This window comes from Manis javanica, chromosome X, assembly GCF_040802235.1.
Source record: "Manis javanica isolate MJ-LG chromosome X, MJ_LKY, whole genome shotgun sequence".
NCBI lineage: Eukaryota > Metazoa > Chordata > Mammalia > Pholidota > Manidae > Manis > Manis javanica.
In genome coordinates this window covers 102,520,008-102,536,912 of record NC_133174.1, presented here as the reverse complement: position 1 = coordinate 102,536,912, position 16,905 = coordinate 102,520,008, and the positions used below count along the sequence as shown (strand labels likewise).

The 16,905-nt window shown below is 41.6% G+C and overlaps 1 protein-coding gene across 1 annotated transcript in view; it reads left to right on the top strand.

The window, feature by feature from the left end:
* Nucleotides 1-16,905, top strand: part of TRPC5 (transient receptor potential cation channel subfamily C member 5) — a 117,398-nt gene that overhangs the window by 74,561 nt on the left and 25,932 nt on the right. The window contains exons 5-6 of the mRNA XM_017659582.3: nt 3,551-3,873; nt 14,200-14,395. Of these exons, the coding sequence (XP_017515071.3) occupies nt 3,551-3,873; nt 14,200-14,395 (519 nt within the window). The remainder of the gene's footprint in view (nt 1-3,550; nt 3,874-14,199; nt 14,396-16,905) is intronic.

Sequence of the window (16,905 nt, the reverse complement as noted above, 5' to 3'; positions counted from 1 at the left end):
ATACATTTTAAGACCTTTGGAGTTAGTTATATGGAACATGAATGTTGAATGCAGTCATGAATCATTTTTGAAAGAAGCCTAGGAATATGCCTTATACTTGTGTTGGTAATTTAACACATACTTACAACTACCTTACAAGAAAAAGCTGGTGAGGAAAATGTTTGACTCTCTGGTTAATGCGCCTGGATAAAATCCATGTCATTTTGGCACAATGCTAAGTAATACTGTTAGCCTAAAGAAAAGCACATTTCTTCCTTTGGAAGTGGTATTTATACACTGGAGGGACAATAAATTATCAATTTTTAATTGGTAGGTTTTGCTTAAACAGGAAAGTTTAGAACAAGTGATCAAGAAAAGGATTAACTCTTGGGGATGTGAAAATGTGTCTGTAGATGCCCCAAATTAGCTAATCACATAACCTGCCCAACTTCACTGATAAGGCTTCCAAGGATCTAGATACTTCCCCACTACAGAGTGTAAGGATAAATCAGCAACATTAAGCTGAATAAATGTCCCTCAATTGACAAACACTTAACTCAAAGGAGACATTTGCCAAGAGGTTGGGGTCCTTCTCAAAAAAGGAGAATTTACAAAGCCAGAGATGCTACATGCATACTTTGGGTTTGCAATGAGAAATTATAAAAGAGTAGATTGGTCCACTCATCCACAGAGGCACACCAGTCTGAGATGAGTTTCTCCAAATAGACATAGCCAACATCTATGAGATAAAGCCAAAAGAGCTGATCCCCAGGCCCCTGGAAATATTTCAGATTACCATTGTACTGAATCAGTACAGAAATGCCATGGGATAAGATAGCCTTAAAGAAGATCCTCTGTTAGAGCAAAAAAGTAGTCAGTGATACGTGCTCCATTTCACATGGTCTGCAACAATAGGAATCAGAAGGCACACACCAGAACACTTGAAAGGAAAAAATACACATGAGATTGGCCCTCAGTGCCCCTAGATAATCCAAGAAATGGAGAATAATTGTCCTTTTGACTTCTAGGATCATCTAGATTTATCCCATCACCCCCTTTACTTGCATATATACAGACTGAATCAGCACTTGGATACTTATTGATTTGTGGTCGTTTCTTCAATCATTACTTGGCTGAAGACATAATCCCCTCACCATCCTTGTTACAATTGAGTCCCCACATTTTGCTGGCCTTCATATTTTGCTTTTGAGTTGACAATAAAATTTACACCCCTTTGAAAGGCATGGAGGCCAATTTGCCAACTGCTTCCATCTCAAAGAAAGTAAAAAAATCACTTGCCTCCCAGTATCACTAACTCAAGAATCAGGAAACCTGAATTTAATCCCTGCTCTGATAGTCATGAGCTAGATTACCATAGATCATCCTTCTACTTCCCTGAGCCTTAGGTTCTACCTCTTAAAAATAAGAAGATTGAACTAGATCAGTGGCTTTCAACCTTTTAATTTTTTCCATGGACACACATTTTGAAGTTGAAACTTATGCAGAGCTTTAATATGTTAAAGAGCTCACAGACTGAGCTTGAACTGAGGAATGAGCTTCTAGGCCTCCTCTTTGGCTCGTACAGAAGCCACCCGATACTTCCATTGGGCCTTCATGCTTCAAGGAACACAGTTTGAAAACCACTTGTGTTAGATCAGGGGTCAGCAAACTATGGTCTGCAGGCCAGACTTGGTCTGCTGCCACATCCATTTGTTTATGTATTGCCTATTAGTTCTACAAAGAAAGAGTTGAGTAGTTCCAACAGGGACCATAGAGTCCACAAAGCCAAAAATATGCACTCTGGTCCTTGACAGGAAAACTTTGCTGACCTCTATGCTAAATGAGCTCTAAATTTATTCCCTGCTCTCATATTCCATAATATTTTTCTCCATAGGTATATATGCAAAGCATAGACTAGCCACCAGAATCATCGTTCATACTTCTGAGTGTTCTGCAAATCCAGGCTCACAATCCCCTGGGCAGCAGACTTTCCTTTGGTTATAGCTGTAGCTGTGGAGAGAGAAAACCCTAAATTATGAGCTATACATGTTCCTGCTGATAATTTCTGGTTTTAAATTATTAGTCTGTTTTGTTATCAGCAAGAGTCTCCATCTCTCACATATACTTCAAAACCTTTAAAGGCCTATCTAACGTTTGTGCTGTAATACCAACAATTATATCAGTAACACTTAATAAAAACAGTGGTAGATTGAGTGTTTAGACACATGAATTTCAGTCCTGGCTCTGATACTAACATACTGTGTGATCTTAAGCAAGTCACTCTGCCTCTCTGAATTTCAGTTCCTCTGCATGTAAAACAGGAATAACAATGCCCACCCATCATAACGATGCAGCAAATATTTCTTTGGAAGAAAAAATGTAGAGATACAAGATTTGGCCAAGAGTGTACAAAGCTGATTGACCACCTAAAATCTATCTGAAACAGAAGTATGAGTGTGGCAAAGTTTCTCCAAACTCCTCTGACTGTGAAGAACATTGGATACACACAAATGATTTTAATAACACGTTTCCTCAGTTGTTGGATATGAAGCACATTTTAGAAATGCTAACAACATAATTGGGCCCCCAGTGCAATGTTTTCTCAGGAAACTTGTTTACATTTAGTACTGAAAAATTGTGATATTTAGATAAGAGCTCAAGGCAATATGCTTCAGACTGAATTCCAGGCACTATCTACTTCTGTCTTGGGGAAGGTAATAAGCAATTTCTTACATTTCCATACATTTTCCCTTTTGGAGTACACAGACTTTCACATATGGATACATAATCACAAATGTGTGCAGCATGCAGCAGTAGATATTGTCCTCATTCTATAGTGAAATTGAGAGATGGAGGCAATTTTAAGTAAAAAAAAAACAAATTAGACCTCAGTTCTCACAATGAAGCCATATTTCTACATGATAACCCCTAATGTTCTAGGAGCTTGAAGTCCAGGATAAAGCTAAAAATGGGCAATAAATCCCTGAAATACTGGCTCTTCCCCTCCTTCAATGCCCTGGTTCTTTATTTGTGCTGGAGGGACATTCAAACTTGAAGAGCTGTCAGAGGATCAATAAAATAAATCCAGACACCACTGTGTGGGGCAATATTAAATCTGCTACCTAGAAGGTTGGCATGCCATTTATGGAATACATTACAGACTGCTAAAAATTCAGCAAATGTGAAATCTCATCAGGAAGCAGAGTTATTTGTCCCCACTATCTTGGGCATACGAGTGGCTTTGTTCCAGTAACACTTCCCAACAATCTGGTAAACTCACAGTTAGAAAATGTCGTCTGTTGGTAAACCACAGGTGGTTGCTCCAATTTTTCTGTGTGTATATGCTGGGCATATATTTGGATGGGAGTGGGAGGAAGAGGGTTATTAGCATCATGTATCGATTAGGTAGGAAAATAAGACTAATAGTGCCATGCATGGGGCCTGTTATATAGATGAATGCTTGATGCTTACTTTCATGCTTTTTTGAGGGGGTACAGAGGGAGGAAAGAGAGGAAAAGTCTTATAAATGTGCAGTGTACCTCTCATCTTGTGCACCTGTTGTTTCTTTCAGTATAATGGTTCTCGTCCAAGGGAAGAATGGGAAATGTGGCACCCAACGCTGATTGCAGAAGCACTCTTTGCAATATCCAACATTTTAAGTTCACTGCGTCTCATATCCCTGTTCACAGCCAACTCCCACTTAGGGCCCCTGCAGATCTCTTTGGGGCGCATGCTACTTGATATCCTCAAATTCCTCTTTATCTACTGCCTGGTCCTGCTGGCCTTTGCTAATGGATTGAACCAGCTTTACTTTTATTATGAAACTAGAGCAATTGATGAGCCGAACAACTGCAAGGGGATCCGATGTGAGAAACAGAACAATGCATTCTCCACGTAAGACTCCCCGCCTCCTTTTTTGCCTTTTGCTGCCTTCTCCTTTGTCCTATTTCCAGTCCCCAGCTTCATCACTGCCTCTTAACAGTGCATGGAAAGCACACTTATGGATTAGCCTGAAGGCTCTCAAGTGGAGAAAAGGAAATGAGGAAAGAGACAGACACAGACACACACATGAGCTCCCGGGAGCTCACCTAAAGAGTTAGTTATGAACTATTTTGGTAGCATTCCTTATTTTTAAAGGAATTAATGGGAAAAGGGTAAATAATTGCTCACTCAAAAAAGCACCACTAACCCAGGAAATGAAACAGCAAGGCCATTCCTCTGAACAAGTGATTACAAAGCAAACTATTCTGAATCAAGAACAAAGGAAAACGGAAGAATGCAAAAACACCTTAATGCACCCCATGATATTGTGATTTATAATAAGAAATATGCATCTGGTCTTTGTCCCCATTTCTAGCCCAGAGCTCCTAAAGCCCTCGGACTTCCCAAGTGATGAGAGCAGTAATGGTGCCTTTTGTTGTGTTAGTAAGGTGACTTTAGGAAAGCACCTAAGGATGTGTCCTGGTTGCCAGTGGGGCCAGCCATGTGACTAGTGGGTTGGAACTTTTAGTCCCACCCCTCTACCTCTGAAGAGTTAGGAGGGGCCAGAGATTGAATGCAGTCACCAGTGACCAAATATTTAATCAATCTAGCTTCTATTAAAAAACCAAAAGGACAGGTTTTGGAGAGTTTCCGGGTTAATGAACACATGGAGAACTGGGGAGAGTGGGTGCTTGGAGACAGTGTGGAAGCTTTATGCCCTTTCACCGTATTTTGCTCTAGGCATCTCTTCCATCATGGCTGTTCCTGAGTTATGTCCTTTTATAATAAATTAGTAATCTAATGGGTAAAATGTTTCTCTAAGTTCTGTAAGCTGCTCTAGCAAGTTAATCAAACCCACAGAGAGGGTTGTGGAAGTCCCTGATCTAGAGCAGGTCAGTGAGAAGCACAGGTAGACACCCTGGACTTGTGATTGGCATCTGAAGTGGGGCTGCAGTAGGGAGGAGGAAGTCTTGTGAGACTGAGCCCTTAACCTGTGGAACCCAATGCTCTCTCTGGATAGATAGGGCCAGCACTGGACTGAATTCTGAGACATCCAGAAGGTATAGGAGAATTGGTGGTGTGGGGGGTATACCTCCCCATACCCACACATTTTGGGAAGAGAAATGATAAAAAGGGAGAGGGATGAGGAACCTTTGATCCCTGGATGGCTACCTAGTCACCTGTGATGTGAAACTGCAGCTGCACTGTTGGTTGGCAAAGGTAAAAGTTAAAATGGAGTTTACAGATGGTAGTGTTGGTGAAGAAAAATGTTCCTCTACCCTTCAAATGTTCTTTTGGATGGCCTAAGAATTCAACTGACATGAGACAGATTAACAGGAGAAAGTCAAATTTAACTTCATACATATGGGAACCTTTCATACATATGAGGTTCAAAGACAGAAAGGTAAACTGAGGTACATATGCCATCCAGAGCTAAGGAATAGGACAAGGGCCTGGGGCTTCAAACTGGGGAGAGGGCAATACAAAGGCCAATGAGAGCTGGTGTTCCTTGCCATATAGATAAGCCACTCAGATAAAATTTATCTCTACTAAAAACGCTCATTCTGGGAAAGATACCAATTTAAATTCTTCTAGGTAGTTAAGGGAGGCACAAGAGTTTCTCTTGAGCCTGCTGGGTCTTGATTTCCTTCAGCTCAAAGTAGTCCACATGCCAAAGTGGCACACTTTGGGGAGACTTGTTCTGTACCCCTTCCGTAGTAAACCCAACTCCTGAGGAGCTGCCTCATAGGATATGCAAGGAAATGCAAAGTAGTAAGAAGCATGTGAATCATACAATCCCTTGGTTATTATCCATAATAGAAAACATAAAAGTAAGAGGAAATGCTAGGCGGAGCCTTGATTTTGGGTGTTTGAGCTTGGGGCACTAGCCTTAAAGCCGCCCCAAGGGAACACTTATACCAGGACAACAGAAAGTACCTCTAAGGCCTCTGGAGTCCAGTGTGAAGGAGTTGTTTCATTGTGTGGATCTGTATCATCAGCTTCCTGAAGAAACTTTCCTAAGAAGAAATGAAAGAGGAACTAGCTGGGGGCTGTGTCTTTGGCTTTGAACAGTGCAGAGTGGAAGGGCATGTCTGGGGTGCTGCAGGACTCACAGCTCTCTGTGGAACAATCACAGGTGACTGTGTGACCCAGATGCAAAGCGGGTTATTCCCAAGGGAACAGCCAGCCTGGTGCACTGGATGAAAGCCACTGTCAGGTCTGTTTACCCTGAGAAGGGAGACTGTCTGTCTCCCCCGTGAATGCCAAGCAGAACACTCCAGATGAGGCGGCCAAAACGCTTTGCATGCGAGCCACGGGGGACTGGCTTTAAGATGACGGGGCTATTCACCCACCGAATATGCCCATTACCCAGCTCACCGTGAATGCTGTGGTTAAGGGGGCCCCTTTCTTGTGGGAACCCCATATAAGCTGGTTGCAAAACCAAAAAAACAGTCCAGAGAGCCTTAGTGAATTTGCTGCTTCAGCTTATCCTCATGGGTCTTACAGATGTCAGTAAAAATATTAGGCTAATTAACAAGGAAATGGGGAGAGCCAAGAGACTCTTCCCTACAAGGAGGAAATGTTGAAACATTTAGAGTAGTCTTCCCTTTATCCGTGGTTTCAGTTACCCACAGCCACCACGGTCTGAAAGCAGATGATCAACCTTCTGAATTATTGTCAGAAGGTTAATGGTGGCCTCACGCTATGTCACAGTGCCTAAGTCATTCACCTCACTTCATCTCATCACTTAGGTACTTTTATTTTCTGACAAATCACTGGTAGGGGAAATAGGCAAGAGAAAGTAAAGAAGCACACATCAGGAAATTCGTTAGCTTTCAGGAGTGGTCCTAGACTTACCATGGACTCTGTCCTATACCTTGTCTGTCTCTACCCCCAGTTTGGGAGAGTGCCACTCATCACTGGCATTCACAGAAGTGACCGCAAAGTCCTGAGAGATTCTCAGCCATTAAGCTAAGATACAGTTTTCCCCCTTAGCTCCATAAACTATGGCAGTTCAGTGGACTCAGACATTCCAGAAATCTGTGCAGTAACAAAGGCCAGGAAAAAAAAAAAAGGATTTCTGCCTCACCCCAAATTGTACCAACAGAGAGTTTTGGGGAAAAAAACAACACTATGTAGCCTACCCCTATTATTTGCTTCTAGCATCATTATTACTAATAACCACACTTTGTGGAGATATTAATTAGATATGAAAACAGGATCTATGATCAAAGGGGTTTTGGAAATGCTAGGACAAACTTAAAATGGTTTCTTCACTACAGGACTTCTCAGAGACTTTCATTATGAATCTACAGTGTAGGGAGAGGTTTTCCCAAATGTATTGCCCAGGATGATATTCCAATGAACAGAGTTTCAAAAGTGATGGCTCATTCCACTGCCCATTCTGTAGCACCCGCTTCCTGTCCCTCTTCCCAGAACTCAGGGAAAAATTTGGGGTAGGGAAACCAGACTCATGTGAAAGAAAATAGAAGCCGAAATGGGTTGATAAAAAGACAGTACTATTTGGGTTAAGCCGACCAGGCATGTATAACAGCAACTGGCCGCCTTGCTGGTGCCTCTCTCCTAGGAACTGCTTCCTCTCCTGCATTACTCTAGACACAGAATTCACATCAACCTGTTTCCAATATGAGGAGCAATTTTCTAGCGGCTTGAGCACCAGGAGACCGCATTTGTTCCCATCAAAGTGTTTGACAGAATTGAATACCTGAACCCAAAGTACCTTCCAGGAGGCCAGGTTCCTGCCAATTACCCTTTCATGTAAACTCCGCTGAAGAAGTTTATGAAATGCCTCCTTGCAAGTTTGTAGTGATTACTAACACCCCTGTTGCCAGCTGACATTTTGCTCCCATCATTTGCTCAGCAGGAACAACTGACAAGCACAGGCACCTGTCATACATGAAATTATATCTTGGGGCATCGGGTATGAAGAAGCATCTTTGTGCTAGGGCCAAATCAGCAGTAATATTACCTCAACTTTCCCTGTAGGTGTTGATGTTTTTCCTCCATAGAGATCTGATTCTAAACGCCTCAACTCATTTAATACCTGTGAAAATGCACACTGCTTAGTCAAAAAGACTCAGCTTTTAGAGAAGGGGAAAGTGAGCTCATTTATATAACTGACATTAACTATGGCATCTGCTTATTGTAGCCTTTTCCTTCTGATTCTCCAGAGATGCACTGCTATTCTTCAGCTTAAAAAAGAAAAGAAAATTTCCTGGTCACACTATTCAAGGGACCTCACCGTCCTTGCTGGCAGCCTTAGCACTAACAGTGGTTTGAGTTTGGTATTCCATACCGGGAGTACCTGGCCTTTGTCTACTGTGGAGAAAAGCAAATGGGAAGGTATCATCAGTCATAGGACACAGGACTTGTGGGTGGTAAATGGTGGAAGTAGCAAGAAGCTAACATGCTGGTTGTGCATCTCCTCCCAAGGTCCTGGCACTCAACTCTGGATACCTCCTGAACACACTGGGCTGTTCCACAGGCCTCTCAAAAACAAAATGCCCACACCTAAATTCCTTGCCTTCATATCCCCACTGCAACCTATTTCCCCTTTAATTCCTTTTCTTATTAATTCACACCCTCTCCCTCATACAACATAACCAGTCTCTTGCTCAGCTCTGTCAGCTTTACTTCCTAAATATCTCTTGAATCCATCCTCCACACACACACACACCATTGTCTTGGTTCAGGCCTAAACCATCTCTTCCAAGAACTGCTGCCTATTTAAATGGTTTCTCTGCCTCCATCCAGTCTTGTCTTCACTCCAAACAATTTCCCACCTGCCATGTGGAAGTTTTTAAACACCAGCCTCATCTTGTCACTTCCTGACTTCATACACACCAGGAATCTGAATCTTCTCCTGTAGAATCCACTCCTTACTATAGCACACCTGGGCCACAGTAATCTGGACCCTACCTCTCCAGCCTCTTGCTCTTCTCTACCGCCTGCATAGCCAATATCTTGCTCTTCCCAACTACCGGAGAACTGCTGGGTCTTACAGGCCTTTGAGCACCATGCGCCATTCCCTCTGCCTGGAATGCTCATCCCCACCTGGCCAGCCTGGAAAATTCTAACTCATCCTTTAAGCCTCTGCCAAAGCATTACCCACTCTTCTAAGCCTTTTCTTACCCACTTCGACCCCACTCTCACTCATAGGCCCCTTCTGTGCTTCCCATGGCACTCTATTACAATGGATAACCTGTTATTTCTCAGTTACTTATTGTCTCTCTCACCCACCAGACAGAGACCACCACCTTAGTAAGCCTTGCACCTACCACAGAGGAGCCTAAGACATAAAGGTGCTCAACACATGCCCATCGTATCTTTAATTCTAGATTTATCTCTGCTTCTGCTGCCCTTGTATGGCTGAAGTATCTAGCCAGCTGTCACTCTGCTCATCTACTTTGAGCTTGCTGTCAACAAAAACCCTGGGCCTTTCTCCTACCTCCCTCATTCTGAATTTGGGCATTTGGCCCAAGAGCAAAGCTTGACACTGATCTCTATTAAATTTCATCTTGTTAGTTCCAGCCCATTGCCTGAGGCTATTGAAATCTTGATCCTGTCATACAATTCATCAGCTATCCCTCCCAGTCTTGTGTCATCTGAAGATCTAAGAAGCTGGCCATCTCTTCTCATTCAAAGCACTCATAAAGCAAAAAGTGTCACACCGAAAATGTATAATTTATGTTTTGGTATCATTAGTATACACTTACATGAATGATATTGTGGTTACTAGATTTCCCCCATTATCAAGACCCCACCACATACCCCATTACAGTCACTGTCCATCAGCATAGAAAGATGCTATAGAATCACTACTTGTCTTCTCTGTGCTATAAAATGTATAATTTTTTAAAGCACAAAAATTGTATACACCAAAATTGCAACTACATACAACTAGATATACAAATGCAGGACAATCTGTAAAGACAAAAAAGAAATGTAAAACAACAAGGTAGTATTTAGGTGGAAGGTTAATAATAGTCATACAAATATGTAGTGAGTGCAAGGGGCAGGTGCTATTACAAAATGAACTTTATATGAGTTAACTCATTTAGGCCTTACAACCATGCTAGGAGGTATGCACTATTTTAGTAACCATTTTTACAAATGCAGAAATTAGGGTATAAAGCAGTTGAGCAGGCTGCCTCCAGTCACACAGATGGTTGGCAGAGTCAGGATTTAAATCCAGGCATACAAGCTCCAGTCTGCACTTTTATCCAGGGCAGCCATAAGACTGGTTTTGAAAAATTATGGAAAATTTGTTGTGTAAAGTTGCAATAATCATGAATACATGTAAAGGTAAATAGAAGAGACCTGAGACCTAGCAGGTCACTTGGGACCTCCTTATTGTCCATGCCTAAATGAATAACCACTCGTTTGTGGCTATTCCTCCTTAATCTGAGGTCATTTCTCTACCCATGCAGGCCATTACTGTCCCATCTTAGTTACATGGATACAAACTCAGTCCCCATCAAAGGCTCTTCTCTTTCTTTTTCTCTACTTTCCTTAGTTATGTGCTTCTGTCTTTTTCAAATTTATTCAACAAACATTTATCCAGCAACTGCTGTGTGCCAGGCTGTGGGGACACTAACACAGCTTTCTTATCTTCACAAAGCTCATAGTCCAATTGAGAACACAAGTAAACAATTAGAATAGCCTCCATTTCTAATTATACGCCAAGCACCGTGTCCACTGCATTCCACACCGTATCTTGTGTGATAGAAGAGGTGGCTAAGCGTCTGGGCTCTGAGACAGAACAGACAGGTGCAAGTCCTACCTCTGCCACTTCCTGCCTGTGTGATCACTCTGAGCCTCAGTTTCTCATCTGAAAAGAAAACATGGTTAATAGCAATAGGGTAAGAGTAGCTACTTGATAGGGTTATTCTGAGAATCAAATATTAGTCATGCCAATGCCTGGCACATAGTAAGAGCACAATAAATGTTAGGAATTAGTATTTATCCTACCAATAACCATTTTAGAGATGAGGAAACTTGAAGTTTAAAGAGGCTATGTAACTTTCCCAAAGTCAAATAGTTAATTAGTGGTGGAGTCTAGAATTTGCTCTCAGTCACTTCCCTCTCCTGCCTCAAGAGTGCGATATATGCCTTTCTGGACTGAGGTAAGGGTCCTATGGGAGAAGCAAAGGGGAGCACCTAACCCAGCCTTGCAGGCTCAAGAGGAGGTACGGTTTCAGCTGAGCCTGGCAGATCAAACAGGAGTTGAGCAGAGAAGGAGACGACATAGAAATGGAGTCTAGAGGTTGCGAGCATTGTGGGAGCATTCCATTCAGCAGGCAAAGCAGTATTAGGTGCTTTGTCAAAGGCAAGGTAAAACTGCAGGGAACTGCAGAATGGGTGCAGATGAGGCCAAAGAGATGTCCAATGCCTTTGCTCCATGTGGGTTATCAAAGCCCAACTTGTGAACTACAGGATGATGTCACTGCTTTCTCCCAAGGAGACTTTCTCTTCCACTTCAACCTCCAGTTCTTCTTCCTTTGTCTGCATTAAGTCCAGAGGGGTAGGTCCTCTCCATATTTTAAAATAAAAAAGATACTCCTTTGGTACTAGGATCCTAGGGTTTGGTCCACAAGTCTTTACATCTCTTTGATGATTTTATTATGGACCTGGCCACCAAGTGATGCCCTCCCCACCCCCAGGCAATGGCCTTTTTCCTATGAATTCAACTTAGTCTAGAAGCGACAGAGCCTCCTATAAATTTCTCACCAGAATGCTCCTCTCCACCCCCACCTGTCGGTCATGCATTTTACTTGGGCATGTCTTTCAACGAGCAGCTTCTTCTAGTGGCCAGGACCACATTAGGATCTTGCATGCACCATGTGAGGGTGTTCTCACTACTGAGGAATGACCTTTTTCCCCCTTTTTCTCTCTTGTACAATTATACCAAAGGGTCTCCATGGCTAGAATATCGCCCAAAATTGAGGGCAGATTTTAAAGACCTGGACTTTCACTTTTAAAGAATCTTAGTATCAATCATTTGAACAGCTGGTAGTAAACTTTACACTCGAGCATTAGCCATTGCAATTTTAATGGTTACAGGCGTAGAGGTGAAGAAGTGTAAGGTGACATAATCCATTCAGGAGAAGCAACCAGTGAAGACCATGCCAACATACTGATGACATACATACTGATGACATATGTGCCCAGGCTTGTGGCTTTGCTGTCATGCAATGTACAAATGCTTATTGAATGCTTTCTGTATTCAAGGTCACTCAACTTCCAGAGATCCTGATTCTTCAGAGTGTTACTCCCATTTTCTGCAGCTGCTTTCTGTTTTTCAGAGCCATATCTGCCCCAGCTCCTGTTAGCCAGGTCCTAGGCTAGCTATCTATGCCGTTGCTGGCCTCCTGCCTGCTCTGACTTCAAATGGTCCTGGCTGTGCCCTCTTAGTAGGACTAGACTCCTGAAACCCCATATCTTTCTCATTTTTTGACCCTCTGCCTCCTGATTCTGTGATGCATTATATTGCCTGCTCCTGACTTTTAGAGTCTCCTGGAAATTCAGATCCTGTGATAGGTCTGATTTACCATATTCTGGTTCTTGTGCCCTTGCCCTGAATCCCAGGTTCTTGTCTTCCTGTTGATTCTCACATGCTTCACCAACTGGCACTTACTTTCATCAAACAAAAAGGAAATCCCTTCCTTCTAGGCTAGCTCACAAGTAATGTGATGCTAAAAAGATCATGGAGTTACCTACGATTATCAGAGAAGAGCCATTTAACAGGTTACCCAGGCAGCTCTGAAAGAGAGTCAGACCAGCGCAGAGCACAGCCTTCTTCAAAATGAACTAACCCCATTGTACAGCCTACTGACCGTGAAACGTCAATGGGACAGGAATCTCCTAGACTGTAATCCATTGATAATAGTACTAGCTAACATGCACGCATTCATTTACTCAACAGATATTATTGACAGGCCTATTATATGTCAGGTAATAGTAGCTAAATGTCTCTGCCCTCATAGATCTTACATCCTAGTGGGAACCAACAAAAAAATAAATAAACAGTTAAACAAAGAATAACTTAATAATATTATTTTGGGGGTTCTAAGTGCTACAAAGACATGAAACAAGACAATGGGATAGAGAATAACTAGTAGAGTGACCAAGGAAAGCCTCTCTGAGGAAGTGACATTTCAGCTGAGACTTCAGTGAAAACAATATATTTCAGGCTCTAAAAACAATACATTTTAAAAACAACTGAAAATTCTTAAAGTACATCTATTCTTAAAGTAGCGTTTCTCAGGTTCTGCACCTCTTCTGTGTGCTTGGGAAGAAGCCAAGTTGGGCTCCCTATGAGCCGGCTACATTTTATTGCTGTGTGCCCAGATTACTAACTGTGAGGCAAGAGAAACCCTAGACACCAGAAACGAGTCATTGCAAAGCTACATATTTGGATGTGGAGACTATGCACAAGGAATAGTTTGTGAAGCCATCTAATATAGAATAATGCAATGCTTTGCGGAGGTCAGACAGACCTGGGTTCGAATTCTGGCTCAGCACTCATAGCTGGGGGCCCCTGAACTTCTGTTTCCTCAGCAGTAACAAGGAAGTTTTTATAAGGCTCGTAATGATAATGTATGTAAAAGTACCTAACGTGCTTATAATAACTAGTGAGTTCTCAATGACTGTTAGTATATCATAAAGAGTTAATCTGAGAATCCTTAAGTTCCTCCACTGAGCTGAGCACCACTCTGGGCCCTGTGGGAACTACAAAAGGAGTATCAGAAATGGTAACTTGCTCACATTCACTTAGCTAGCAAATGTCAGAGCTGAGATCTTAACCCACAGCCAACTTAACCCAAACACCATATTCTTAACCCCTGCACTTACTGCCTCTATGTAATTAGAAAAGTGGTGAATCACATGGTTTCAAGATAAAAGAGAAAGATGGGTGGAAGAAATAGCCCTTGAAATAAGTCTTAGAAAATTATAGGTGCTGCCTAGACTGAAAAGAGGGAGATGGTATTCCAGGAGGAAGGACAAAACATAAGGCACAGAAGTGGGAACAAATGGCAGAAAGAACGGACCTGGCTGGTATGTTTGGGGGAAGAGACCAAAATATGTGAGATTATCAGTCTGCTTGTTGGGGCGCAAATCTGGCAGCCTCCTGTTAAGCAGATTACTTTCGATTTTCTCTCTCTTTTTCTTGCTGTTCCTAGAGAATTAATAAACCTGCTCTTTGATCTTTTTTAGGCTCTTTGAAACCCTTCAGTCACTCTTCTGGTCTGTTTTTGGTCTTTTAAATCTCTACGTCACCAATGTGAAAGCCAGACACGAGTTCACGGAGTTTGTGGGAGCTACCATGTTTGGGACCTACAACGTCATCTCACTGGTGGTGCTGCTGAACATGCTGATCGCCATGATGAACAACTCCTACCAACTGATTGCGGTAAGTAGTTCTGCTTTACAAGGATGTTTACTTGGTTTCAAGGGTGGTCACCTTGGCATGGAGCCCATTAGAAGCTCAATGAAACAGTCTTGCTGCCTCTATTAAGTTGCATTAGCTTTCCCAGTTGTTGGATTGAATTCTTTCTTTATAAGACAACTCAGTTTGGACTCTTAGTCCACTGAATCTCAGTAATCTAGCCGAGGATGTTCCAGTTAATAATACTGGCTGGTTACCCGTTTAAAATATTTTTAAGTCTCTGAATCCATTTTCTTGCCTTGGTAAGGAGAGCTCAGGAGGTATGAGCGCAGTTTGGCTGTAACACGTCACCCCACTAAACTCCAGGGTTGACTGAGCTGACCCAGTTCTCTGGTTCGGAGTGCCTGATCTTCCTCTTCACTGCAAACATCTCCCTCCAAAAACAAAGCATTTCACTGCCAAAGACTACCTTCCCAGTCAGAAAGTGACTATTTTTTGATCAAGGATATATGAGTAACTGCACTCTATTGTGAGAAACTCCTGACTTGAGTCCATCACTGAATCTTTTTTGACCATGAAGTTATCATTTGGAACAGTAATATTGATTACTTTAAACTAGAAATGGTGAAGATACAGGATACAACATCAGTCTAGGCCTCACCCTGGTTTTTGATGCCAAAGTAAATATCTAACCTTCGCTTATTTCTTGTGCTCTGCCTATTGTTTCTAGAAATGGAGTATAAGCAGAGCAGTTCTGGCTATCCGAGGTCTTGTTTAGTTGGGTATCAGTAAAATTGGGTGTTTAACTTATATTAAGATACTAGATCAACCCCACAGGCCCATCTGTTTTTGCTATAGCACAGAAGGCACAGAATGAAAAGACCTGAGTCCTGTCATCCTTCATAGATACTATTTCTCAGGTCTGGTGTGCCACTGAGGAGCCTGCAGAAAAGCAGCTTAAATTATTGGTTACACATACATATGTATACTTGCATATGTTACATATATATGTATACATACACACTGTCCATATTTAATAAATCTTTTTGATGACAGTAAAAATCTGTGATCCATTTCCACTAAGGATGCACCAAAGAGCAATGGGTTTATGCTGCAGCAGGAGACTTTTCAGTTATCTGTTTGGAAGAATTCCTAACCCTAAATGGCAATGAAATATATTCTCCTAGGTGGATTTGTCAAATTTCTTTCTTTGGAGAATTTTTTAAAAATAAAAATTTAAGATTATCTACTAGGATGGTTTAAATCTTTAGTGCTTAAGTAGGGAAGAAGGAAGGGGAGTATAGTGAAAAAATATATGAGGAGGTAGAAGACGAGGGGCTCCAGGTTCTGTCATTTATAACTGTATGACCTTGAGTAACTTATTTCCCCTTTTGGGGCCTCAGTTTCTTCATCCAAAAAGTGAGGGGTTTGGAATGGATGTTCTTTTTCCCCCAGCATTGCTGAGATAAGGTTGACATATAACATCGTATAAGTGTAAAGTGTACAATGTGATGATTGATAACACACATATTGTGAAATGATTATCATAACAAGGTTAACATATCCATCACCTAACAGTTGTTTTGTGGTGAGAATATTAAGATCTATTCTCTCAGTAACTTTCAAGTATACAATACAGTATTGTTAACCATAGTTAACATGCTGTATATTAGAGCTCCAGAACTTGTTCATCTTATAACTAAACATTTGTACCCTTTCACCAACATCTCCCCATTTCCTCCAAACCCCAGCTCCTGGCAACCACCGTTCTACTTTCTGTTTCTGTGAGTTTAGCTTTTTCTAGATTCTACATATAACAGATCACACAGTATTTGTTTTTGGCTTAGTTCACTAAGCACAATGCCTTCCAGTTTCATTCATATTGTTGTAAATGACAGGACTTCCTTCTTTCTCATGGATTAATAATACCCTGTGTGTGTGTGTGTGTGTGTGTATATAAATATATATTTTCCACATTGTCTTTATCCATTCATCTGTCAACAGACACTTAGGTTGTTTCCATATCTTGGCTATTGTAAATAATACTGCAATGAACAAAGGGGTGCAGATATCTCTTTAAGATAATGATTTCAGTTCCTTCAAATATATATCCAGAGGTGGAATTGCTGAATCAGACGGTAGTTGTTTTTTTTTATTTTTTAAGGACCCTTTATAGTGTTTTCCATAGTGGTTGCGCCAATTTCCATTCCCACCAACAGTGCATCAAGGCTCCCTTTTCTCCACATTTTCACCAACACTTTTTATCTGTCTTTTTGGTAATAACCATTCCAACAGGTGTGAGGTGATATCTCGTTGTGGTTTTGACTTGCATTTCCCTGATGATTAGTGATGTTAAATACCTTCTCATGTGCCTGTTGGCTATTTGTATGGTCTTTAATATCCCTGCCAGATCTGTTGCATTTGAAATGGAATATAGTTTAATTTCATTCTCTCTCTCGATATTTCAAACCCTACTAGACCAAGAACTCTGAAACAGTCTATGCTCACTCCTTTTCTCTCTATATAAGGGGAGC